The sequence below is a fragment of the Alligator mississippiensis genome, chromosome 13, assembly GCF_030867095.1.
Source record: "Alligator mississippiensis isolate rAllMis1 chromosome 13, rAllMis1, whole genome shotgun sequence".
Taxonomy (NCBI): Eukaryota; Metazoa; Chordata; order Crocodylia; family Alligatoridae; genus Alligator; species Alligator mississippiensis.
Window position 1 is genome coordinate 47401002 of NC_081836.1, and position 25721 is coordinate 47426722.

The window sequence follows — 25721 nt, forward strand, 5'->3', positions numbered from 1 at the left end:
AGATGCAGCCCATCCTACAATTCAGCAGTTTCAAGGTAAATAATTTAATCCAGGATAAAGACAAACTTCCCCTAAAGAGTCTTGTAAGCCCTATCTAGTTAGTTTTCCTTCCCTCTTCTTGTCTCTTCCAATCCCTCCCCAATTTCACTTCTGTAGAAGGGGGATTTCTCTCTGCTATTTAACATTCATTTAAGGAAGTGTCCTTATCCCTAGTGAGAAAGGATTGTGTTGCATTTGTGTTTCAACAAGACTTCAGAAAGCTTGTATAGCTTATACAAAACACACACAATTAATATACATCAATGGCACCTTCTACACCAGGAGTAGGATTTAGTTGCTCCCTGCATCCCTCCTAATAAGGGGAACATTGCAGGTCTAGAGGAGGAGAGAAAAAGGGTAGAGGCCCCTGTTGCCTCCCTTTCCTTTTCTCATGGTCCCAGAGCAAGACTGGATTTCAAATATCTGAGCTCTATTCCTGGATGTCTCAGAGACTTGGTATGTGATTTGGGGTAAATAACTTAATCTGTTTGTGCAGTGTTTGTTTGCTTGTTTTTTTAGCTTTTTGTTTCTAAAATGAGAATCCGTCTTCCCTGCCCCGTACAGCAGTTTGTGAGGATGCATTCTTCAGTGTTTGTGAGTGCTTCGTTACCAGTGACAGAGGCCAGGTTGGTTCCTGGACTGACAGGCAAGGCAGGGATATGTCAAGCAGAAAATGCTGCTGATTCATACATTTCAGAGAAGGAGGAAACAGTTCTGAGAAGAAGGGCCAGTGTTTCAAACATACTAGGAGGTGTTTAAAATGTGGTCCAATCTATCCAACAGCTAAAGAAGAATTTATAAACTAGCAATAGTCAATGCACCATGAAATCACCAGTTCAGACAGCTTTCTCTTTTCTCATCCCGCCATGTTTCTTTTTAGATCCTGAAGACATCTTTTCTTGCTTCCTTGGGTTCCCTTTGCCTGTTTGCTGTAGTATTTCCTCTCTTTAAAATGCTTCTCTCATTCCTGTCTCCCATAAACCCCTTTAGCTCCCCTTACAGGGTTCACACACACACAAGTTATTGCAAAATCACGGTCTCACTTTTTCTTCTGATGTGACCGTTCTGCAGCGGGGTCCATGCAGACTGACTTTACCCTCGCATGCAGCTTGCCAAAATCACGCAGCTTCTGCTGGCATACAGGGACAGGCAAGGCTTTCTTAGGGCGATACATTTTATTGGACCAACTACATAGCTGAGGATAAACTTAGACAAGCTTTCAAATGTAAGCCTGTCTAACTTTATCCCCACTACACAGCGGGTCCGATGAACAATCTCGCCCTAAGAAACCCTTTTCCCTCTCTCATAATTTCTGGCCCCTCAGGGCTGCATCACCCTAACACCACTGTGTATGGGGACGGCCCCGAATACAGGCACTCCGCACTTAACATCGTCCCGGTTAGCGCGATGGTTACGCCGCTGATCTCTTGGAGAACACGCCGGTTCCAAGTCCTGCGATGTTCACTTGTAACGGGGTTTGGCTGCGGCGGCCTACGTGCCGGATTCGCAACTGGATTCGCTTAACGCCGTTTCGCGTCCAGTCGCGTTGTTCAAGAACGTAAGGCCGACAACGTGAAGTGAGGAGGAGTAGCTGCGCCCCTCCATCCCCCCCGGTCCATGCCTCCTTCCCCAGCTGGCAATGCTTTTCCTTCGGCTGGCCACTTCAGGGGAGGACCCTGTGGACAAGCGACATTGTTAAAACCTCCCAGGCCTGGCTTTGTCACTATGACCACAGAGGGAACCAACCCCCTCCTCGCTGTGGAGGCGAGCCCCAGGGCCACCCCAGGCCGCGCTGGGAGCGGGGCCGCGCGCGGTAACAGGTGGGCGGCGCGGCTGGGCCCGGCCCGGTGAGGCGGGGTTTCCTGCCCCGCCGGGAGCAGCGTCACATGAGCCGGGTCTTGTGACCGGCCCCGAGCAGCCGCCGCCGCCTTCGCCTTTGCCGCCGCCTCCTGCACCACGTTGCCGCCGAGCGGGGCGGGGGTCGCTCCGCTGCATGCGCCGCCCGCGGCGGGAGGTCGGGCGCTGAGCGGGGCCGGGCTCGGGCTCGGGCTCGTCCCAGTCCCAGCATGGACAACAAGCCGCTGCTGCAGGACAGGCCCCCCGCCTACAGCCCGGCCGCGCACGACTACGGGCAGAGCAACTACGGGGCCATCCCCGGCGCGCAGCCCGGCTTCCAGCCGCCGCCGCCCTACCCCTACCCCGCGGCAGGTGGGTGGTGGGCCGGGCCGGGCCGGGCCGGGGCGCGGGGGAGCTGGAGGCTCGGGAGAGCGGCGCCCCGCGGCCTGGCTGCCCCTCAGCCTGCCTCCAGCCCTCGGGTTTTGTATCGCGGAGAGAACAGAGCCGCTCCTTGGTTCCCGAGATTGCGGCAGGGTTCTAGTTTCGGAGTTGTTGGGGGCTTGCACATAGTTGGGTCCAGCCTCTCTGCGCTTGGGCAGGAAAGCCTGCCAGTGCCTCAGCGCTGTGCGTTCCTCGGGTTTGTGTGGTGCATCACGCTTGCGTGGCACCCCGGAGAGGGTCTCGCGGTGCCCTGGCTGCGGGTCGCTGGGGTGCCCGTGTTGAATACTTGGCCTGGAGGATAGAGCAAGCGGTGGTGAAGTTACAGGTGATACCCAGCCCCTTGCCATCCCCCGCTGCTTGAGACTGCTGCTGAGGTTATCTCGCTGCAGTTGTGCTTTGCTTTCTGGAAGATGCTCCTTAGTCACCGAGTTGCTGTGCAGACAGCCGGAGCCTGCTGTTGGTGTGAGGTGGGGTGCTGTTGTCGGGACAGCGTGCAGAGACTCACGCTAGTGCTTGAATTTCGATTCCTTCTTTCCAAAGCCTCCTCCATCGTATTGCCTTCTGCTTGCGTGTCTGCGCTAATGTAAATGCAGTCATGTTGGATCCTCAGCGGCTGAGCGTGTCCACTGTCTTGGCTGTGAGGTTGGTGGCACTTTGATCTAGTTAAACAAACTAGACAACATCATTGGCAGCTTTTCATCTTGGATCATTCCCCCCCCCCCCCCCCCCCCCCCCAATTTGCAAAATTAGTGATTAGGTTCACAGGGAAAAATCATGTGCTTAGACTTGGGCTCTGATCCTGTAAAGATTCAAGTACATGCTTGACATTATGAACTGTGATTTGGTCCACTTGATTTTTGGTGCTTGTGCTTGAATCTCTTAAAAGGTTGAGGTTAAAGATGATACATAGCAGTTCAGTGTGTACTTGCCTTCAAAACACCCAACTTATTCTCAGACACTGATTCCTGCCCTCTATCCCCCCCACTAAGTTAGTATATTTTTCTGCAATTTGCCAGGGAAGAAAGCAGAAGTTGAGTTTTTCTGAGTATTAAATGAGCCTTGGGTGTGCCCTCCAATTTGGTAGTACGTTGACGACATTGTTGTATAGAGTTTGTCATTGCTTTTCTAATGCATGCACGGTAACTTTGTAAAGTTGTTTGTTTTTAAATACATATATTAAAAACACGTGTGCATACAAGTTGGGCTGATTAGGTTTTCCAGGCGACTTCATTTCTCATTGTGCTCCTCCATTTCCTTTTCGCTGTGTCCTGCCTCCCCTGTGTTTGTATTAGTTGCAATTTAACATGGCTAGAAAGTATCTGGCTAGAAACCAGAGAGGCACATTTTGTCTCAACTAGTATGTGTGCCTTGGTGGGACAGATAGCTAATAAATAACTGCCGGACTTGAAAGTTGTGACCCTTCTTCAGCTGAACTGTGTTCCTTTTTTCCCCCTCTTCCTCTTTTCTGATAGCATTTTGAAGACTTCAAGCTGAGTGCTTGAAGTTAATTATTAGCTTTCTGTGCAGTTTAGGCTGAAGTTGCATTGCATATTCAGGTTTGTGAAGTCCTTTTGCTAGGAGATATGCTGTTTTAAGTGTTCTAGCTCAACCTTTGATACAAGCTGTTGTGTATGAGCTCCCAAATCCTGAGCCAAACACTTCAGGAGTCAGTCTTGCTGCACACTAGTTCTTTGAGTCCCATCCAGATGTCAAGTCCTTTTGTTCATTTTAACCAGATTCTCTAGCGTCTGGTGTCTTTCCTTTGTGGAAAGATGGACCTTGTTTCCCACGTTATCGTTGGCTGATGGAATTTTTGCTGCCCCTTTTGTTTCTTGTTTTAAATATGTGAAGATTTCATACTCAATAATTCACTTGCATTTCTTTTTTTTTTCTAGGATATGGTGTTTCACCAGGGCCACCACAGCATAACTATCCCAATACGTACACCATCATTCAGCAGCCTGCTACCACCACCTCTGTTGTAGTAGTTGGAGGCTGTCCTGCCTGCAGGTACAGTTATTCTTTTCATTTGCTCAGCTTTTTTTAAATAGATTCAGTCCTATTTATATACTTCTATCCTCAAAATGAGATATTTTAGTTTTAAATGGATATTATAACTGAATTAGTTGAATTAAGTAATTAAGTCAGATGCTTTGACTCAGCCTGTCAGAAGTATATGCCTGCTAGTAAGAGAAATAGACTTGTGTCAGTATAAATCCATTTTTTGTCATGGAGGGGAAATCATGTTCTTTGCAGCCTGAGCAATATTTTAATAGAAAAATTTGTCTAGGTCTTGGCCAGTATTTGGGGGAGGGGGAGAAGTTTGTTCCATATGTATGGTTTCCTCTCATTAGTACTTGGGTACTGGTAAAAATAAATAAAAACATAAGCTGAATCCTCTTTGATTCTGCCAAAATCTTGTGTAGCTTGCATAGCTCTTAAGAAAACCTGAAATGTTCATTCCCTGTCACTACTGAACCAATGCCCAAGAATGGGCAGTTTTCTTTTTTAGTATGGGTTTGCACTTCTGAATTGCTGTAATATCTATCCTGCTAAGAGAAGTACATTTTGAAGAGTGGGGAGGTTTACTTGCTGCAGAAGAATTAGTAGATTAACAGACATGAGTTGGTGCGAATCCAAGATGGGACATGAGATTCAGAGGAAACGGATGCAAGCTTTTTCCTTTTTAATTACAAACAAACAAACTCTCTCACAATCTGCCCTTTGGAAACTAGCAAGAGCAGTGGTAAAAAATAAGATCCTAGAAAATATGATGGAGAGCATGCAACGCTATATGTCCCTTTATATTCTTACTTGTAATATTTTTGTTTAATTCCATCCATTCCTGCTACAAAAGAATAGAACAGAAAGAGGGTATTAAGTGAGGAATGATATCAGTTTGCTTCTGGATGGTGTGGTTTTTTGGATCAGTCTTAGGCTCTGATTGTAGTACAGTGAAAAGGGCTACGGTTCTTCATTTTACAGTTGGGGTGAATAGGAATTGTACTTAGCACTCTGCAGGGCTGAATGTTTCTGAAGCAGTTGAAAATAGGCAAGGCCATCCCTAGAGGGGGGCGATCACCCTGGGCCCCATGCTTTGGGAGGCCCCATGGATCCAGGTGGCGTGGTGCAGCAACTCTGTGCTGCCACGGTCTTCATATCTGCTGCCCCCCTACCACTGAATCTGCCACTAGCTTCCTTGCGTCTGGGCGCAGGGCCATGCACAGGCTGATTTGCCCTGGACCCTGCATCTTGCTCGGATCATCTCTGAAAATAGGCATTTAGGAGTGGCATCCATCAGAATACCCTGAATGGTATTAAGTTCCAGGGTGATGAATGAGTCTTGCCACAGTGTCAGAATGATGTGGTCTGAGGCATCCTCTGGCCTTGCTGGGATAGGGGGGTTAAAGCTTGTCTTTTGGGAAGTTGGATAGAAAGGATTGAGGCTTTTAGAATGTGTATTTAATAGAAGGATAACTGATATGACTTATCTAGGGAGATGGTAGATTCTGTCCCTGAAGTCTCTTTAAAACACAGGTTGGATAGCATTTTAAAAAGATGCTCTAGCTTAAGCAGAGAGTGTTGATGCAAGATTTACTGGCTAATTTTGTTGCCTGTGTTGCGCAGGAGGTCGGTTGTTTTGGGAATGCATTCCCAGGAAATGAATCCCTGGGACCCCTTTTAACCATATGGCTGATAGTGTTGACATTATGCAGTGTCAACAATGTTGCAGTGGTGGTTGTTCACTAGTATAGTGCTTGGACAAAACCTTATTGTGTTTGGCATCAGATGGTTTGTGGTAGGGATGAAGAAAACGACAGGCTGCATCTGCTTTGACTAACCAAGGAATTGATAATCTTGTATCTGAAGCACAGGTCAAAAAAAGGGGTAGACATAAAACATAACCCACTTAGGAAGCACAGGGGAGGGAGTCCTGTGCTAAGACGACTAATACTTTGTTATTTGGTCTTTCCTGCCTCTTTGTAGCTTGGGAGCAGAGCTTTGAATCCTCCTGCCTGACTTCTGAAAAACTCTGCAGTAATGCTGCTTTTAGTTCCTTGGCCTGGAGATGTACAGTATATGTGGAATGATATATTTATTTACATAGTACACTGGGTTGAACAATGTGGGATGCTTAAGAGGGTACCAGGCTATTATATTACAAAAAACTTATGGATTATTTAAAAAAAAAAAAAAAAAAAAGTGCCAAGCCAGCTTTTCTCTCTCACCTTCATCATTGTCCTTAAGTGGCATTACCAGAAAGGGCCTGCCATCTCAAGATAAACCACATAATGATTCATATTTGTAGCTTTTTGCTTGCAGCCTTGGGGAATTTGAACTTTGAGGAGTGCTACTACCAGCTTGTGAATTTGTGTCTTCATATATAGTTGTGAGATGTAACTTCCTTGGTGCTGTCGGGAAAGACTGCCTATGCAAATTGAAATAAATTACCTCTACTCAAAATGTTCCTGTGAAGATCAAGTACATGCAGTCCTTGTCTGCCTTCTGGATCATATTCTACTTCACTGGCACATGTCTTGTTCTCATGAGTAATTATCCTGGGATGACAGGTTAACATAGAACGTGGCAGCCTAAAATTAAAGTGGCTAGAATCTAGAAGTGGTTGATGGTGGTCGATGTGTGTGTGTTTCTGTATAAGGATATAGGAAATTCTCCCACCCTGTAAAGGTATACAGACACCGTGCAAAGTGGGAGGGGATTCTCTTGTGCATTTTACTTCTGGCCTAGGCATGGCAGAGCATTTTTGCCAGCCAGATATTCATAATTCCATCAGGTCAGTGCATTTAAAGCACGGAGCCACTGCTGATTCTAGTGCCTACACATACATTCCCTGTTTGTTTTGTAATACATCCAGAGGCCCCCAGCCCTGTTGGCCCAGGCCCAAAAAACATACAACCACCTATTTTCTCTCCTTTTCTAATCTAACCCCAATCTGTAGAATCCTATGCAAGTAGAAAAGCAGACAGATCTTTATTGAGCAGTAAGCTTTTTGAGGAATCCCTTTTCAAAATGAAAAGATGTTTAAGGAGCACTCTAACTAATCCTGCTTTTAAACTGGTTTATGCCCAAGAATTGCTTGCCCTGACAGCTGTAGATTCTTGGCACGTGTGGGTTTTTTGTTTTAAATATTTATGTTGGAAAACGAAATCAAGAGACTTATTTAGTTGGTTTCACTTTCATTTTTCTGGTATTGCAACTTTTGGGTGGGGCAAACAACAGGGAATATTTCTTTGTGTGAAAAGCAGTTTGCATTGCCTGTATGTGTTAAATCTAAAAAATTGTGACAGTGTTTTTCATGGTCTAAGGCTTGCTAATGCTCGTTCTGTTGTAACCTGGGCTGGATCCTGTACCTCTTGCCTTTCCAAAGCAGTGAAAATCTGGTTTAAGGACCAGCGCTGTAATTCTCATACTAGCCCCAGTTGCTCTCTGCAGCCCCAGCTCTTGCGGCAGCAGAGGGCCTTGTAACCAGACTGCTACTGCTGACCGTACTTGGGAGCTAAATTGGCCTGTTGTCCCAACAAAGATGGCACGTATTTAGATTTAGCTCAAAGACCAGAGTTGAAAATTCAATAAGTTAAATGGGGATTTAGCTCTTTTTGAATGTTTTTAGACACATTTAGGGAAATGGGTGAAGTTCACTTTTCCAATAACACCTGATACTCAATAATAAACATGCAGTTGTCTTGTGAGTGAAACCACCTTTGGGTTTCCATGTAAGATTGTTACTGAGGCAGCTAATATAACAATAGGAGCTACTGTACTGTAGCAAAAGCAAGACCCGACTGACAAAAAAACACACATTTTTCAATTTGTATTGCATACATTTCAGTTTGTGCTGTACTGTACAGCCTGATACATCCCTGTGGTGTGTTAACAGTGGTGCTTTGCTACATTTTGGCCACAACAGTTAGAACACGGAATATACTGAAGGTTTATACAAAGTCTAGCCAAAGAAAGTTGATGTAGCAAATCCAGCCATTGTAGTTAATCAATCAGTAAGAACACTAGAGTGGTAATCCAGGAAGAACGCTAGAGTGGGTCCGTGCCTCTCTTATAACAGTGCATATGAAGGATTTGATAGAGAGACAGATGAGTAGGTGGTAAAAGTCAGTTGGGTCACAACTGACAGCTGAGCACAGCCAGTTCAGAACTTTCCCCTGGGATTTGTATTCTTCTGAGACCATCTGGCTTAAGAGGAATAAATTAAACAGTTGGGTATTTTGCTAATAAAAGTCTTTCAGACAGGCCTGGTTAATTGCACAAATGCCTTGTTTAATAGGCATCTATAAAAAATACTAATTTAGAGCTCGGCTCCCAGACTTTAATGCAAATGATTTCCTTCTCTGGATACTAGAATACCTGAGCCAACCGAGGGACCCTTGTCCAGGTACTGGTGTATAATGGCAAGTTTGTACAGAGGGGAAAAGAGCTTTTTATCTCTTGGGTCCTTGTATGAATCTGGCTCATGGCATAAGTAACCAGAGCTCATACTAATGTGATGGCTGTGCAGAAGCATATGAGAAATTAGATGCTAAGAATTGATCTGTTCCAAGCAGCCTGAGTCCTCTTTACGCAGACTATTGTGTTTGGTCCACTCATTTAACATTGTGGCAAAGTGGCCAAGGAGTTCAACAGGGAGGCCTGAAGCCACGGAAGTTGTCTCTTCAGGGGCTGCGGTGCCTGGGTTTTTCCATAGCACTCATTCCTCTTTTAACAATTCGTGTCCTAGAATCTTGCCCTAACAGCCTGCGTGCAGGTAATCCTGGCTTTCACTCATGGGGAAATCTGCGCAGAAGTCACGTTCCCTCCCTGCTCCCGTGGGAGCTGTTTTCCCAAGGGGAACATCGCTATGCTGTTGCTTCTCTAATGAAGACCGCAAGAACCAAACACAGCCTTCGTGCATCTCTCTCTGCTTTTTAAGGGGTAAAGAAGAAGCTGATCGAGATAGGTAGTAAACAACAAATTCTCAAATATTTTAATTCAGCCTTCAGCATAAAAGTACTATGCTGTTATTTAAAGGGTAGTAATTTATGTGTACCTGGAATCCTTTGCTGCGGGAGCTCTGGCCGCTGGTGTGTCCTTAAGATACTGATATCCTGAGCCTTGCCTTCAAGATAATGTTGATCTAAATGTTTATTTATCCTTATTGACAAGCATTTGAAACAAAATGACTTTTCTTCACTGGGTGAGCAGCTGTAGCACAGCCTAAATCTGAGATGCGGTGTGTAGTATAAATAAACCTTCCCTTTTTATATTTTTAGATTTGGGAAGTGGTGTAGTTTTTAAATCACCTTAAAGCTGCTTATGCTGTAGGACAAAATTTACTTTTAGTTAGAGTAATAAATCTGCTGATTTGAGTACAGTAAGTCCCTCCGCTCTTGTGGCTCAGGTAGTACACGTAAAACAAATGCAAATTCCTCGCAATCTGTGATTCCTCCTGAAGTAGTTTCCCCTTCTAAATTGAGCAACTGGCTAGGGCAAGGCAGTGACTGCATAGACACACTTCACCTATAATTAGATGGTGACATTGAACCAACAGGTGCCAAGAAATAGCCACATAGTGGCTATGTAGTGAGCATACTGCTACAGAAGAGCCTCTGTTATGAGAGCTGACCCTGAAATAATAGGCTTGTTGTGGGGGAGGCCACCCAGCGTGCTATGCTCCCGTTCTGCTTTCCCAGTGGCAAAGTGCCAAATGCAGTTGGCTTAGCTACCTAACTGGGAGCCACATCCATGCTTCTCTTCTGTTCCCGGCACTGGGATGCTTTGACGTTTCCGGTGTCTTATACTGCCACTGACAGAGCTGCCAGTTTTGTGTCAGAGATTGGGCACGGCTATGTCTGCTTTTCGAGTAGTAAAATATTGTGCAGTTTGCAGTGCTAAAAAGGTATTCCAAATAACTGGGGTGGTGGTGGGGGAGAAGAGGGCGGGGATGGGGAAGCTCAAAACAAGACTCGGTTAATGCAGCAAAGACGCTTGCTGAGCAGTAGAATCAGCCCTTGCAAGCTGGCTCTGAGGGTTAATTGCAAGAGCTTAAACTGCAACCATCCATTTTCAGGCTTGGAGTCATTCAGGGCTGAACAGGAATGCATGAGATCTATCAAGGCAGACAAGGTTCCTTGGGTGAATTTGATATCTTTTATTAGACCAACTCAAATGGTTGGAGAATAGTTATTAAGCAAGCTTTCGGGTTCAAAAACCCTTCGTCAGGCTAAGGACGCTGCAGCAACCTAAACCCCTGAGATCTATCAAGGTATTTGTTTAATCATTGTATCTGTTTTGTATTCCTTACTTTGATCTAGCCTTGAATGGCCTAAAGGTCTCAAAGTGTGAAGAGAAATGGATGTATAGATGGAAGGATATGGAAACAATGTTTTAAAATGCTATTCTCAGTAGTTATTATGTAATAAGTGCCTGCATGTCTGATAGGAATACTGAATGCATGTGAATGAGGAAAAAATACTATTAATATAATGCTAAAATCACACAATCAGGAAATGCAAGCACTTTAAACTTAGTATGTATCGTATATCCGAAGCAGAGGGTATGTTGCTCTTAAATTCATTACCTTAAGTGTATGACATGAGCTGGCTAAAAGGGGACTTGACCTTTTTTTCTCCTCTAGCAGGCAGATATGCTCAACCCTGAAAACTTAAGCACTCCAGTTGAGCAGTCAATCTAGAAAATGCAGGCCTAATATATATTTTTTAGGCTGGAATAGAGGTCTTTGCACACAGAGAGACACAGACACTATGTGCTATATAGCCAGGCCATTCCTTCCTATTTTGTTAGATTTCAAAATTCCCTGAAGCAATTGCCATCGACTAGCAGTTCTTGGGAGTTCTCAGTGCTTCCATAAATGAGACTTGTTATAATGAGGTGCCTGACTGGAGATTGGAGAATCTAATTTACAGCTCCCAGACTTGAACATTTGGCCTTCTCTGTTTTTTTTTTTTTTGTCCCCCTGCTTCTGGTATAGTCCAGCTCTGCCTAAATAGCTGGAAATCTCTTAGTATTTGAGGCTGTCCTTGTAGTCTCATGTCTTTAGGTAAATGAAAAGTATTGAAAGCTCTAATGGATGGAAGGCAATACTGGACCTTGGACATAACAGATCAAAAAGTTAAAGGCTTGTATTCTATGCAGATCTTTCTTTCTAGTCTTCTAATTTAGGTGACTGAACTAAAATTAGGGTGTTGAGAAATCTAGCCACTGCATGGTAAGAAAACAGGATAATATATACAGATGCTGCTGCTGGACCCTTCTGGAGCTGATGGTCCAGATTGTTTCAGGGCTAGTTAATAATCTAGTGTTGTCAAAATGGGTCTTGTCAAGGGAAACAGCTGGGGTTGAGATGACCAAATAGAAAACCTCTCTCATTTTGCTTATAAGGCAATCTAATTGAAGCTTCCCTGCTCTGGAGCAGAATGTCCTGAACTTTGGACATGCTGTCCATCCATGTGCGTCTTTCTGTGGGTGGCAGTCAGCTTTCAGGCAGTTGGGTGCAATGTTGCTGAGTCTGGTGTTGGATTTAGCCCTTCTTGAGACAGCCCTGGCCCCGCTGCCCAGCAGTGTCAGAGTTTACCACATGATGATATTTCTTTCAGGCTCATACTGGGTCCATCTCAGTACTTCATCTTGCAGTGGCTTTCATGGGCCCCTCTGCATCATGGGGATCAAGGGAAGGCTCAAACATTGCTCCCATTGTCCAAGTGATTCTGGGCTTGAGCCACCTCCAGAGCAGAACTTAGACATTTTTCTTTTTCTGGACACGGGCAGATAGTTCTTAAACAGCCACAAGGAAGGACCCAGTGTTGAAAAGCAAACATCTTCTGTACACAGGGTATCCAGACCTATCTGGCTTGGTTGCTTTGCTAGTGAGTTGTGTGTGCAGGGAAGATGCAAGGTAGGAGGCATGAGTCAGTGACTGGTCCCACTCCAAAATTGTTTGCCTGACAGGACCACAGTGACCTGGGTTTTTTCACCTGTTAACAGGCATTGTTGTGTTTGTAGCTGGTAGGCTTGAATTAGGCATTCCAGGAGTTGCATTAGAAGTGCTTTGTGGCTCCGGTTTCTTTGTGGTCAGATGCCTTGTGTTTAAATGTCATCTATGGAGTCTTTTGTAGATAACTGTTACCTTAAGGCTTTGATTGGTAGAGGTGTGGAAAAGGGCATTCCTTTGTACATCTGGTTCTGCCTACTTGTTTAAGGAGACTATTTATAATGCTGACCAGTGTGTTCTTATGGCATCAGATGCACAGACATACGAGTTGTTGAAAAAAGTGTTGGATAAGGAAGTCTAGCAAACTGCATCATGAAGATTTCCAAGCCTGTATCCCAGACACATTTGGTGGGTTAGTTGAGGTTTACTATAGTCTGGGATCATTCCTGGGATCACTCTCGTTGATGGCTTCTGAATGTGGTGTTTTGGGTTGGTTACACCAGAGGAGAAACAGTCTTACTCCATGTGATGAAAAATTAGTTACTTGAATCAAGTAGAGTGATCTTCCTCCGTTCACCCAGGTAGAAGGGTATGACCAGCCCTGCATTTTTAATTTTATTTTTATCTCTGTAGAAGAACTCTCATGTCTGCAAACACTTGGTGAATGCTGTATATACTGAGGAGGGAGTAATGGACTGAAGCTTGTCTTTCTTAGGAACCTAACATTTCTCCTCTGAGCCAGATATAGCAAGATGAAAATCATCTAAAAAGAAGAACCATAAACATTGAATCTTGATGATCTGATGATGAGGAAATTCATGGAAGTTCAAATTCATTCCAGATTTGAATTGGTGGATTAACCTGTTGAAATGTCAAAGACCCAGGATGGGATACCAGTACTTTCCCTTCTTGGATTTGGAAAATAATGGGAATAAAAAGCCCTATCTTAGAAGTTCAGGGCATCTTTTCCACTCCTCTTATTGCAACAGCATTTTCTACATTGTTTTGCAATTTTTGGGTTCATTTTTTTTCAGAAAGGAATGAAAACCAGCAATTCTGGAATTCCCCAAGGTTGAAGTGGGGCTGGTGAGGAAATGAATAAAGCTCCTTAGAAGGTTTGGCTAGACTCTCCACTGTAGTGTGAAACCTGCTGTCAAGAGGACATCAGAGATGAGAATGGGGTGGTGGATCATCTGGCAGCTCTCTTTGCTTTCAGTGCCCTCTTCTGTCCCATTATAAGTAGAAAGGGCTGCTGCCCAAAGGAGGCCTGTAGTCTGTCTTGCTTTCTTGGAAGAGAGAGTAGAGCATACAGTAGAGAATAAGCAGCAGTGCTAGAGTTTACAGACTCTTCAACTGAAAGGGAAGATGGTCTCATAGTTCCTGGGTAACCCATTGACTGGAGCCCAGATGACATTTGCTTGGCCCAGTCAATAGCATGGGGGAAGGAACTAGATGTTTCAAAGCAGCCTGCGTGGAAGCCCTGGTTATCGGCTGCTCCTCTAGTGCTTTCCTGTGCTGTGTAAGTGTCTACCTAAAATAGTGGCAGCTTGACACTGCACTAACGCTTTTTTGGGCAAAAAAAATAAATTTGGTGAGAGAGACCCCTATTGGAGGCTAACCAACTTCTCTGCCCCTGTTGCTTGAGTATTTACTGAAGCAAAAAGGGACTAACAGATGGTTGGATCTCTGTGTTGATGTGTGTGCTCATGAGAGGACACCCAGGCATAGGTGCAGCTACAACAGTGCTGGCTAAAAGAATCTGATTTGTTCATATACTTGCACCAAAAGTAGAATCCATGTGGACAGTTGCTCAAAGAAGCATCATATCTTTTAAGGTCCTTGGACTGTTCTAACAAAGGACTCTCACTTGGGGAAATAAAATTACAAATGCTTCAAATAATCACTGCTAGTACAAACTCTAATCCTGTGTCAGAAATGCTTTGTAGATGGACGCGGAACAACTTGAGCATCAAAATGTTGAGGATATTATACAACATAGTTTGTCCTATATCTGAAATGCATCCAAGTTGAAATTCAGTTTCGAGGGGCAAAGCAGTGGCTTTTCTGCTAGGTAAACCAAGTAGACAAACTTGGTAGATATTTTGAGATAGCAGTGGTTAGAAGAATTGCCTGTAGACTCTGCACTTGTAGATTCCCTTCTTCACTCACTTCCAATCTTTGGCATTTACAATAGGTGCCTCTGATTTGCTCTGTTCTTGGAAACATCACAACAGTTGAGCATTAGCACCTTGCTGTCAAAGCGTGGTTTGCTGTTGCATTTCAAGGTCACTCCAGCCTCATTCCCTTTTTGCATTTATTTTTTTGTACAGGAGAATCCGGGAGGATGCACTTTTATTGAAGTGGCACTGTTAAATTTAGATTATAATTTAAGCGTGTTTAATAAAATGGTTCAGTTTTTTACTGCTTCCTAAATCCTGGGCATTAGAGGTCTTGGGGTGTATGTTTTAGATGTGATGTCTTGTTTTGGATGCTCAGTTGCATCATATGCGCACACGTATGCACATGCTAGGACAGTGATTCTCAACCTTTCTAGACTCGAGGCACCCCTGAGTAGACCAGAGGGACTTGTGAATAGGCTCAAGGCTTCCTTGGAAAATGCCCAGCTTTTAATTTTAACTCTCTTTAAGTCCTACAGAAAAACAATAGAGCAGTTTTTCTGTTGCAAAGAACTCAGAAAGATCATAGCTATGGATTTTATTTGAAATATCTGTGTTTGTCTTGTGAATCATGTTTGCAAACCTAATGCAGCTTACATTGTGTGGCACCCTGCATCACCCTTGAAAGGATCTTGAGGCACTCCAGGATACCGTGGCACCCTGGTTGAGATCCCTCTACTAGGAGCTAGAAACAAATAATTTTCTTGCTGATTATATATCATTAGATGACGGATATCTGTAATTATTTAATTTTTAATATAAGATCACTTGCACCAAACCAGTGAGGTAAGGGAGGCCCACTTAGTGTTGGAGATGCTTGAATGCATGTTTACACTGCCTGCACACGTGCGAGGGAATGCTGCAGCAGTGAAGTATGGCAGTCTGCTCTGCTTACACAGCTGTGAAAAACATTATGGAGTATTGTTTGGCACATGCCCAGTGCCACCAGCTGTGCCATGGGTGTACTTATGGTGCAAGTGCAGCGCTGCCTTACTAGCAGATGCATCTAGTCCTCCCATGGTGTAGCATGTCTGGAGTGTAAGCATTGAACTTCGTGGCTGTGTTCCTTTGCACAGCCTGGTGATGGTGTCTAGACCTGACCTGGCACTCTTACGCCTTGGGAAAAGCAGCAGCAGGAAGGTCCCAGGCATTTCTAAGGGCAAGTTGGTTCTAGACCCAGGAATAGGAAATGTTGATGCTTCTACATGATTCAGCCTCTGGATTTTTCTAGCAGGTCAGCCTCAAAAACAATATCAGTTATAGCCACAGGCAGATTCCTGCCTTTCTGTGGGAGAGAAGTTCCTGTGATTTGTGAAGCATGCATGTGGCTTTCTAACATCCCAGGCCTGTGCACAACTAAATTCCTTAATCTGCAGCTCTTGTAATGAAGTGTTGGTGATTTTTACCTAATTCTTCAAAAATGTAGACCTATGAATCATTCTCTATTCCTGGGTGGTGGCTTCTTTTCAGCTACAATAGTAGTTGAAACACCGCATGGCCACAACCAATCAAGCCCTTTGCATCCTAATATTTGTTCCCCCTCTTCCCCCCCTCAGCAGATCTGTGACCCAGGTAGGGAGTGTTTTGCTGGCAGTTAAAAGAACCAGGCCTGCCAAGCTGCATAGTAGGCTGAAGCAGGAGTTTATGTGCATGCAGTTGTCTTCAGTGATGGCTCTTCTGGTAGCTGCGGCTCGCTGCAGGCAGGGTTGTGTTGTTGTGGAAAACTGCTAAGGGTTCTGGGATGCTTTTATAGTTTTTTTAGGGCCTGTTCAAGGGACGTATTTAAAATATAGCATTCATAATTCTGACCACTGCTAGAGGTCCTTCCCCTCAAAGGGGAAGCATGCAGTCTGCATCCTTGATTGCACATTTGCATGCATGAGACTGGTGATTACCTAGCCATGTCCTGAGCAAAGCTTCACCCTCAAGTTCTCCAAGACTGCTGGGTGAAAAGCTCAGTGCAAGCTGTGAGAAACTGAAGGAGAGGCTGATCTGTTCAGAGTCATGTGGCATCATTACCAGATCTGGCAATGGAAACCTAGGTCTCTTGGGGTCAGGAACCTTCCTCGTGATGATTTCCCTACCAAATATATAGACTACCAGTGAACTGTAACAATGGCTTTTCTATAGTGTGTGTGGAGCCAGGGAGGCTTTGGTATCTGCTTCTTTAGATCGTGAGTATTTCTAGCTTCAATGTGAAATTTAGTTCATTTGTCCTGAAGTCATCCAGGTGTTCTTGATGATTTTTAGGGATTTTGAGCAAGGCATCCGCATTCTGTTCTTTGGCGGATTCTGTTGTCCATCCATGCAGCCAGGTAAAGTCTTCTAGTACGATGTACCAAGGGCTGAGCGTGAGTAGAGGTAGACCGGATTAAATGATTCCTAGTTTGGAGTAGCTGACACTGTGGATCCTATTCCTGAGGAGGATGGAGTCTGGGTTTATTGAAGGGGTGATAGGGGATTGCAAGAGTTCCTTTCTAGGTCTTGGCAGTTGAATTTTTACTTGTGCTGTACTTCCCAGTCTTTATACTTCAACTCTGAATGTGGTGATCTATGGAAACGTGGGAAATCACCTATTTAGGGACAGGTTTGAGTGAGGGACACCTCACTCTCCAAAAAGTGATCATAGTGTTTGTCCACTGCAGGGTGGTACCGTCTAAATATCCTCAAGGTTTAGTTTGCACCTGGGACATACAGGCTTTAACTTTTAGTGGTAAGACTCACCTGTACTTATCTCGGATCAACTACTTGGCTTTTTTCTGCTCCTGGCAATTAAATCCCAGTGGAAAGTAAGTTCCACAGTTTGTGAAGTAGGTTTGAGGGCTCTTGCCTGTTACATTAATTGTCCAGCGGGTTCAGTTTCCCAGGATGAGAGCTTTCAAATCTTAGTTTTAGGTCCTTTAAATGCAGTGACTGGAAGCTGGACAAGCCATTGGATGGGCTTTACAACTTTGGGCCACATCCTCAACCTTTCTCACTTCAGGAATCTGGATGAGGAATACAGTAGGTTGTGGTATGCACTTTGGTGTGAGGTGTGCTAGGATGGACCAAAGCAACCAAGAGGATGACTTCAATCCATTCAGTCAATGCAGTTAGAAATCAACCCATATTTCTTCCCAGTGGAGTAAGAAGCAGAGTTGGCATCCAGGGTGAAACTTGTGGGGGAAGGGGGGCAGTGCCAAGAACTCCTAAACAATCCCTGGCTGAGCTCCTTCCCACTCCACTATCACTCTTAGTGTTGGCAGCAGCAGCTGCCAAGGACTGGTTTGGAAATCCTGCCATGGGTGTGCTACTGGGATGCAGACTCTGGAGGTGGGGGCAATTCCAGCGCCCCTCCTGCATTGGCACCTGAGGGGTGAGCAAGAAGGGCACCACCTAGTTAGGCTGTTGTTTCTTCCCTTGGAACGCTGGCACAGGTTGGAAGTGTAAATGCCAAGTTAGAGATTCCCATGTGTTCCTTGTGCTTTTTGGAAATCTCCCCCAAGGGGAACTACGTGCAACTCTTCAGTGATTGTTTGAACCCCTTTTCAAAAAGAAAATCCCCAGCACTGCAAAGATAATATTTTATAGCTAATTTGTTTTGCTTTGTAAATACCATTTGCCTTTCTGCCAGACTGGCAGCTGCGTGATCATGTTTTGCTTAGCCAGTATAGTTTTGTTTTGTCTTTTATTTTTTTTCTTTTTAAAATTTATTTCACAAAGAGAGAGAGAGTCTTTAAGACCCATTATTGCCTGTCAGCTGACATCATGGGAATAAAATATTGAAACCTCATGCTTACATATAAATAAATGATCATGTGCAATGTACTGGAGATGCTTTTAACCAGATTTGAGTTGCAAGGCCTGTAAAACTAGGGCCAAGGTAGAAGAAAATTAGTACAAATTGTAGGCAATGGCATGTCTCTAATGGCACTGTTAGTTCAAAGAGATCCTTTTAGTAAAACTTACAAATTTAAAATGTTTATATGCATTGCCAATTCTTATCTATCTTCACATTTTAGAATTTTTAATTACGCTGGCTTTTTATACTCCTTTTAGTCTCCTGATCAAATATACATAGTAGAGGTGCACTGATGCATAGTTCGATATGTGATCGGCACTGATAAAGAAAACTGACTGTATCATAAATTGGCCCGATGTGGCCAATTTACTTTGGCTGATAAATGTCTGTGCATGCATGCAGCTGCAGGGCAGCACGCAGGCAGCGAGGAGCACAGCCCATCAGCTTGGAGAGCTGCATGCAGCTGGTAAGTCTGTGGAAGCAGAGGCGGGGGGGGGGAGGGGGTAGATCGAGGCCCCCGCAGTGACGGAGAAATGGGGTGGAGCAGGGCATGGGAAGGAGCCACGGTTGGTCCCGAGGGGAAGCAGCTCCTGCCGCTGTATGCATCCCTGGGAGAGCACGGGGGGGGCGGGGAGGAGAGGCATGTGGCCCCACATCTGCATGGGGTGCAGGCAGGGTGGGCTGCAGCTGCACTGGGGTCTTCCTGGCACATGTGTGGGGGGAGGTGGGTTGGGCTAGGGCTATGCTCAGGGTGAGTGGCAGCGGGACTGGGAAGGGGGGGCAATAGGAGGGCTAAGGCAAATTTTGCAGTGGCTGTAGTCCCAGCCCGCAACAGGAAGAGTCTGCTGCAGCCCTGGCCCTAGCTTGCAGCAGCAGCAGCCTGCCCTGCCCTGCCCCATGCAGATCCAGGGGCACATGCTCCTCCCCATGTCCTTCCAGGGTGTGCACAGTGGCAGGAGCTGTACACCTCTTCCCCCCCCCCCCCCCGGACAAGCTGTGGCTCCATCTGGCACCCTGCCGAGCCCCAACCTCTCTCCTCCCTCACCACAGGTGTGTTTGATCTGTCCCCACCCCCATGCCCCTTCCCTCCCCCCTGCCCTTCCACCACAACAGACTTACCAGCTGCACACAGCTGTATCAGAAATCAGATCGGTATCGGCTGATATGCCTCCTTAAAAGTCGACTATTAGTATTGCCCCCGAAATCTCTATCGGTGCACCCCTAATAAATAGTTTCCCTTCTCCTAAGAACTTTTACCCTTACTTGTGCTAAGAAAGAAGTGAACCTTTTGTGCATCTGCAGCTTTATGAACTTAGTGCGAGAACTTCAGAATCTTGGAAACAAACTTGATAAGTAAATAATCATCTTAATATACCTACAATCAGAAGCACATAGCGATAGCTTTTTCAGTCCTACATTGGGGTATGCAGTCTGACATTAGTGGAACTTGCACTTCTAAACAGAACTTGTTTTAAAAATTGTGCCTTTTGATCGTTATTTGGACTCCGAAATCTCTATTTATACCACCTGTTTGTGTGAACCTTGTCCTACATATTGTGCCTCAAGATGCTGCAGATAAATCTGGGAACATTTGAATAAGGAGTCTAAGACTCTGCTCCCAGGGAAATGGAGTCGAGAATTTGGCCAACAGATTCTGCCATAGTGTGCGTGCGTGCATTTACCCCAATCTGGGAATCAAACTATGGTAGTGATAGAGCAGATACCTGAATTGTTCAGCACCTCTTACCCTTTTTGGGGAAACAAAATAGCCTTCCCCAGCTCCCCCCCCGCCCCCCCCCCCCCTGTTGACTCATCCCATTTCCTAACTTGGGAATGAGATTGATTGCATTCTATGTTCATGGAGCAGCTGACTTCAAGTGTGCCAGTCTTCACGTGAGCTGGGTGGCTTATGGGGACATGACTTGCAGGCAGCCAGTGTCAGTTCAGATCTAGCCCTTGGCTGGAAACTGAGGGGGGGAAAAAAGCACTTTAGCACTGCACAGCTCATGTAAACGGTTTTTAACTTTCAGAAAACAATGTGCTGTTGGAAGTTTTAGACTCTCTGAAAATAAAATTACCCATGTAAATGTTTGCAGGGAGCAGGATTAAAGAATGAGGAGGCAGGAGAGAAGTAGATGTTGGGGGGTGGGAAATATAGCTTCCATAGGCAGCCTGAGCTTCTACCTTGTAGAATCTCAACTGAAAGCCGCATGTTAATTTAAGCAGTGGTAGTAAATACCAGCTCCTACAAATATTCTTTTGATTAAAAATAAGGATTCAGTGTCAATATTCACACCATTTGGATTGCTTGGTGGTATCTCATGTCAATCCAGAATACCCAGTTCTGCAACCTACAAAGTAAAAAAATTAGGGTATTGGCCTAGGTAGCCTTGGTTCTGGTCTTCAGAGCAGTGCCTAAATATGTCCTGGGTGTGCAGAGTCAGTCAGGTGCCCTGCCCTGGAGCCAGGTAGTCTGGCCACTCTTCTAGGAGGTGCAGATTTGGACCATCTCCAAAGAAAATGTCCAAACCTTGAGACATCCGAGTATAAAGGGGACATTGCTATTTCTGCTTCTAGTCATTCTCCAGTTTCTTGTTCTGAGCTAATGCCTTTTCAATACCCCAGAGATCTGGCTGTTCTCATTTAAATGAGCCTATTTCTACATACTCTGGGAATCAGCAGTATGGTCCTGAGAGCACAGAAGACAGCTTCTGCAGGCTGGGCTAAGGCCCAGACAAAGCACAGCAGTCCAAAAGGGGAGTAGCTTGTTCAGTTCTTGGCTGGAGTATGTAGCGTTAAGATTTTCAGGGTATACACGTTATGGTCTGGTAAGTATTTGAACATATGCAAACTGCAGCTTTTGGTGAAGAATTATTGCTTGGTGCATCTGTAATACAAAGGCCACCTATGCCACATTTCAAATCCTGTTCCAATACATGGAGGTGGTAGATTCTCTTTCAAAAAAATGTTTGTTAAAATTGAATATAGGTTGGGGGCGGGGGAGTGGAAAAGGAAGCCTTGGTTCTTGGAAATGGCTGACCCTTTCTAGAACAACTTTGCCTGAAACAGAAACCCAGAATTGTAAACTTTCCCCTCAAGTAATTAAAATGTGTCAAAGTTGTATAAGCAGTGTTCACAGGGTCTTATAATGCAAGATGTTGGGAAACTTCAGAGGTATGACCAACATCCCTGCCTGTGCTAGTATACCCATGGAGTCTGTAATCGAACTTTTCCCCTGCTTTTTTACAGAGTTGGTGTACTGGAGGACACCTTCACCTGTCTCGGCGTCCTCTGTGCCATCGTATTCTTTCCAATTGGAATCCTGTTCTGTCTTGCACTAAGGCAGAGAAGATGCCCGAATTGTGGGGCTGCTTTTGGCTAAGGGATCAAGATGAATCTATTTCTGGAGGCCAGCCTTGTTAGAGTACTCTTTCTAATGTAAATGTCATGTACAATCACTTTATTTGATTATGCTTCAGACCTGTTTTGTAAAGTGTGAAGAAATTAGTTTCCTGCATGTAATTTAAAATGTAATCTTTTATAAGCATGTGTATTGCAAAACATGAAAACCCACCTTGTTTCCATGTTAATGGCACCTTTTGAAACTTAAATAAAATAGCTTCTCTTTTTGCAATCTTCAATGTGTGGCTAAACCAAATCTTATCTTATATTTGAAGTTATACCATTATCTGCTGGTTTTGCCTGTGCATCTTGAACAAAATACCTTTAAACAAATGAAGACGAAAACCCAAAGTTTGCTACTTAGCATCATCCTTAAATAACCAGGGCTGATTAAAAGTCTACTCTCCTGGTACACACACACAAATACTTGTGAAATACTAGCAGCTTAAGTAACAAATACTTATTTTTGAGATTTGAAATAGTGATGCTACTTAATTACATGAAGACAGAGTAATGGGGGACTGGTTACCAGCAAGAATCCAGATTTTAAAATTGGAATGAGAATAAAATGTCTTGTTGTCTTTGCATTGTTTACTAGTCCAAGTTTTGTGTTTATTTGTGTTTTTGCTTGGACTACCCGAATCCTGAAATGTTACTTTTTCCAGCGCAGTTTTAGAAACAAACTGGGTTAAGATGATAATTCACAAGTTTACCTGGGCAATGAAGTTTAATAAAGTAAATTTTTCCCCCCCAGTTATGTCATGGGACTCTTCCAAGACCATCAGTTTCTTCATTAAAAGTGGGAAAAAAAGGGAGTTGGAAAAAGAAAAAAAGGATGGTTACTAAAGCGCTGCCAAAAGCTACAGAATGAGGCTTCTAGAGATCAAGAAGAATGGATGCTCAGGTTAGAGGTAACTAGGGCTTCTCTTATACACAGATTTAATGGAGTATAGCACTGATAAGTGGCCATAATAAGTGGAGTATAATAGTAAGTGGAGTATGGCACTGATTTTAAAACAATGCATCTAATGAGAACTTTACTATTTTAAATATTTTAGAGATGCAGCTAGATCAGGGTGGCCAACCTGCTGCATGTGGCAGTTTGGGGGGGGGGGGGGGCAGGCAGCAGAGTAGCAGATTGAAAGGGAAAAGGGATTGGAAAGGCTTGATTTTTGTCTGCTAAGAAGGCTGGCCTCCACTGAGCTAGCTGAACTGCAGGCTACAGCTAAGAAACTAACTAAGGAAAAATGACAAGTCAGCGAGACAAGTATTGTAATGATAGCCACTGCTTTTTCTTCCTCATGAAAGTAAATGCACACTAGTTTCTGTCTTCAAAACTGACTGCAGGCATGAGGATAGGTCAGTGAAATCTTGCTTTAGGATTTGATCACTTTAGAAAATCGGATGTTGGACCCAATATTGTCTTAGGATATTTATTGGTTTTATAAGGGTGATGGCATTTAGACTGAAATATTTGGGACAACACAGAAAATTGAACAAGTTGGGAAAGTACAAGGTGCTTTAACAGGAAACAAATAGCACCTTTTATGAAGCGTCTGATCCCAAGTCAGTGGTTAATGGCAGTATTATTTCTCTCCTATTACACTTCCTTATAATGCTAAAGAAACTAAACAGATTAACACCAGTCAAAGGTGGTAAAGCAGATTAAAACCTTTCATTGTTTCAATACCCACCCCCACAAGAAAAGAATAATGTGAAACAGTGTAATAGGGGGAAAATGGCAAGATGGGCTTAGGCATTAGGGATTGACAACTATGATTAGCAATTGAGTAAAGTAGTAAAAAGCAAAGCAATTTTGGGACCCTAGAGGCACAACATGGGTAACCTCTGTGATACCAGGACTCTTAAACTACGGATTCCATGCGACTAAACTGTGATGTTAGGAATTCAGATAAGTACAACAGAAGCAAGGGAGTCTGAAGAGCAGTATAGGAATATTAACTAAGTTTATGCATTTTTTTTCTTAGCAGAAATGTACTGAGTGGAGTACTTGAGTGTTGCTAATTATACAAAGGGGTCCAACTTCAGGTTGAAACTTGAGTTGTTATATCTGTCCATCTCCTTTAGTGATTATCAGGCATCAAGGAACAATCCATATGGATTCACTAAGGGCAAATCATGCCTGACCAACCCGATTGCCTTCTACTATAAGATGAGATGCAGGTAAAGCAGTAGACATAATACACCTTAATTTGAGCAAGGCTTTTGATATGGTCTCCCACAATGTTCTCGCCAGCAAGCTAAGGAAGTATAGGTTGGATGAAGGGACTGTAAGGTGCATAGGAAACTGGATCCTCAGGCTCAAGCAATAGTAATCAATGGCTCTGTCTAGCTAGCATTAAGTGGAGTGCCCCAGGGGTTGGTTCTGGGGCCAGTTTTGTTCAATATCTTCTTCATCAGTGACCTGAAAGATGGGGACACACCTCAGCAAGTTTGCAGATGACACTGAGCTAGGGGTAGTAGTAGATACACTGGAGGGTAGGGCTAGGATTCAGAGAGAAACCTCAACCAGTTGGAAGACTGGACCAAAAGAAATCTCATGAGGGTCAATAAGGACAAGTGCAAAGTCCTGCACTTGGGATGGAACAATCCCATGTACTGGTACAGGCTGGGGCTGACTGGCTGGGCAGCAGCTCTGCAGAAAAGGACCTGGGGTGACAGCAGATAGCAAGCTGAATGAGCCAACAGGTGCCCCTGTTGCTAAGAAGGCTAATAGCATAGTGGGCTGCTTTATCAGGAGTGTTGCCAGCAGACTGAGGAAAATGATTATTCTTCTCTATTCAGCACTGGTGAGGTTACATCTGGAGTAGTGTCCAGTTCTGGGCTCCCCACTACAGAAAGGATGTGGACAAATTGGAGACAGTGCATTGGACGACAATAAAAATGGCTAGGGGACTGGGGCACAGGACTTGTGAGGAGAGGCTGAGGGAACGGGGCTTATTTAGTCTGGAGAAGAGAAGACTGAAGGGATTTAATGGGGTGGTGCCAGAGGATGGAGCTAGATTGTTCTCAGTGGTGGCAGATGACACAACAAGAAGCAGCGGTCTCAAGTTGCAGCAAGGGAGGTTTAGGTTTGATATTAGGAAAAATTCTCTCATGCGGAGGTAGTAAAGCAATGGAACAGGTTACTCTGCATTCTTGGAAGTTAAGACCTGGGCTAGACAAAGCTTTGACTGGGATGAGCTAGTTTGGGATAGTCCTGCTTTGAGCAGGGGGGTGGACTAGATCTTCTGAGGTCCCTTCCAACCCTAATTTTATGATTCTAAGGATGACCTATTAAGATGTTAGGATGCAACTGCCTGCATGATCCTCTAATAGTATAAGTGTAGCAAATCCACTCCAGCTTTGACCCTGCTTCATTCAGGGTCAAAGCTAAGGCAGTTGTGCTAAATTGTATTGCTGTAGCATCATTCAGATATAACAGATGCATCCTAATAGCTGATCTATGCTCATGAGTGGCCCACACATTAAAACAACCTCAGAAAACATTTGTCTGTGCCCTGTCTGACACAACAGATTAATTGTCCCAAGAGACTACAGTTAAAAAAAAGACGACTACACGAGCGCTAGAAGAAATCTTGCAGTGTTGCAAAAACAAACAGCCAGGGGAGATAAAACTCAACAATTAAAAAAAGACTGAATTATTTCAATCAGATTTTTTAAATTTAATCATATTAAAAAATTTTCAAGATGCTTTTTAAAATCAACAACCCTATATGCAGATAGTTTTAATTTAAGATCTGCTAAAGCTCAAAGGTATCATCATGGAAGCAGGATTATAATTTCTAATTATATACTATTTGAGACAATATATGAATATAACCTTGTTAAAAAAGTTTTATAAATAGGTCACAACAGGCCATGGGCTATATTAGGGGCCCAAGCTTATGAGGTCCCAGAGGCTCCTCTACAGATTAGTGAAGATTAAAGAAAACCACTCTACCCAATGGGACTCAGTGCCCAGTCTATAAGATCCCATTAAGCATCTTGGTGGTGCTTAGTTTCAGTTCTCAAACTGGATTTGTCTCTCCAGAGATAACATCCTTGTTAATTTTCAACAGGC

General features: G+C 44.2%; 1 protein-coding gene across 1 annotated transcript; it reads left to right on the top strand.

Annotated features, from left to right (window-relative positions):
* The first annotated feature begins 1946 nt into the window (after positions 1–1946).
* On the top strand, positions 1947–21876 carry BRI3 (brain protein I3). Its single transcript, XM_006265278.4, has 3 exons — positions 1947–2247; positions 4212–4326; positions 21485–21876. The coding sequence occupies exons 1-3, from the start codon at positions 2106–2108 to the stop codon at positions 21615–21617; spliced, it is 390 nt and encodes a 129-aa protein (XP_006265340.1). The 5' UTR covers positions 1947–2105; the 3' UTR covers positions 21618–21876.
* Positions 21877–25721: the final 3845 nt, after the last annotated feature.

Bases quoted from the DNA above. Each gene is read 5' to 3' on its own strand.
- BRI3 (XM_006265278.4), top strand. From the start codon at position 2,106: ATGGACAACAAGCCGCTGCTGCAGGACAGGCCCCCCGCCTACAGCCCG. The intron at 2,248-4,211 runs GTGGGTGGTGGG...TTTTTTTTCTAG, and splicing joins CTACCCCTACCCCGCGGCAG to GATATGGTGTTTCACCAGGG. The intron at 4,327-21,484 runs GTACAGTTATTC...GCTTTTTTACAG, and splicing joins GGAGGCTGTCCTGCCTGCAG to AGTTGGTGTACTGGAGGACA.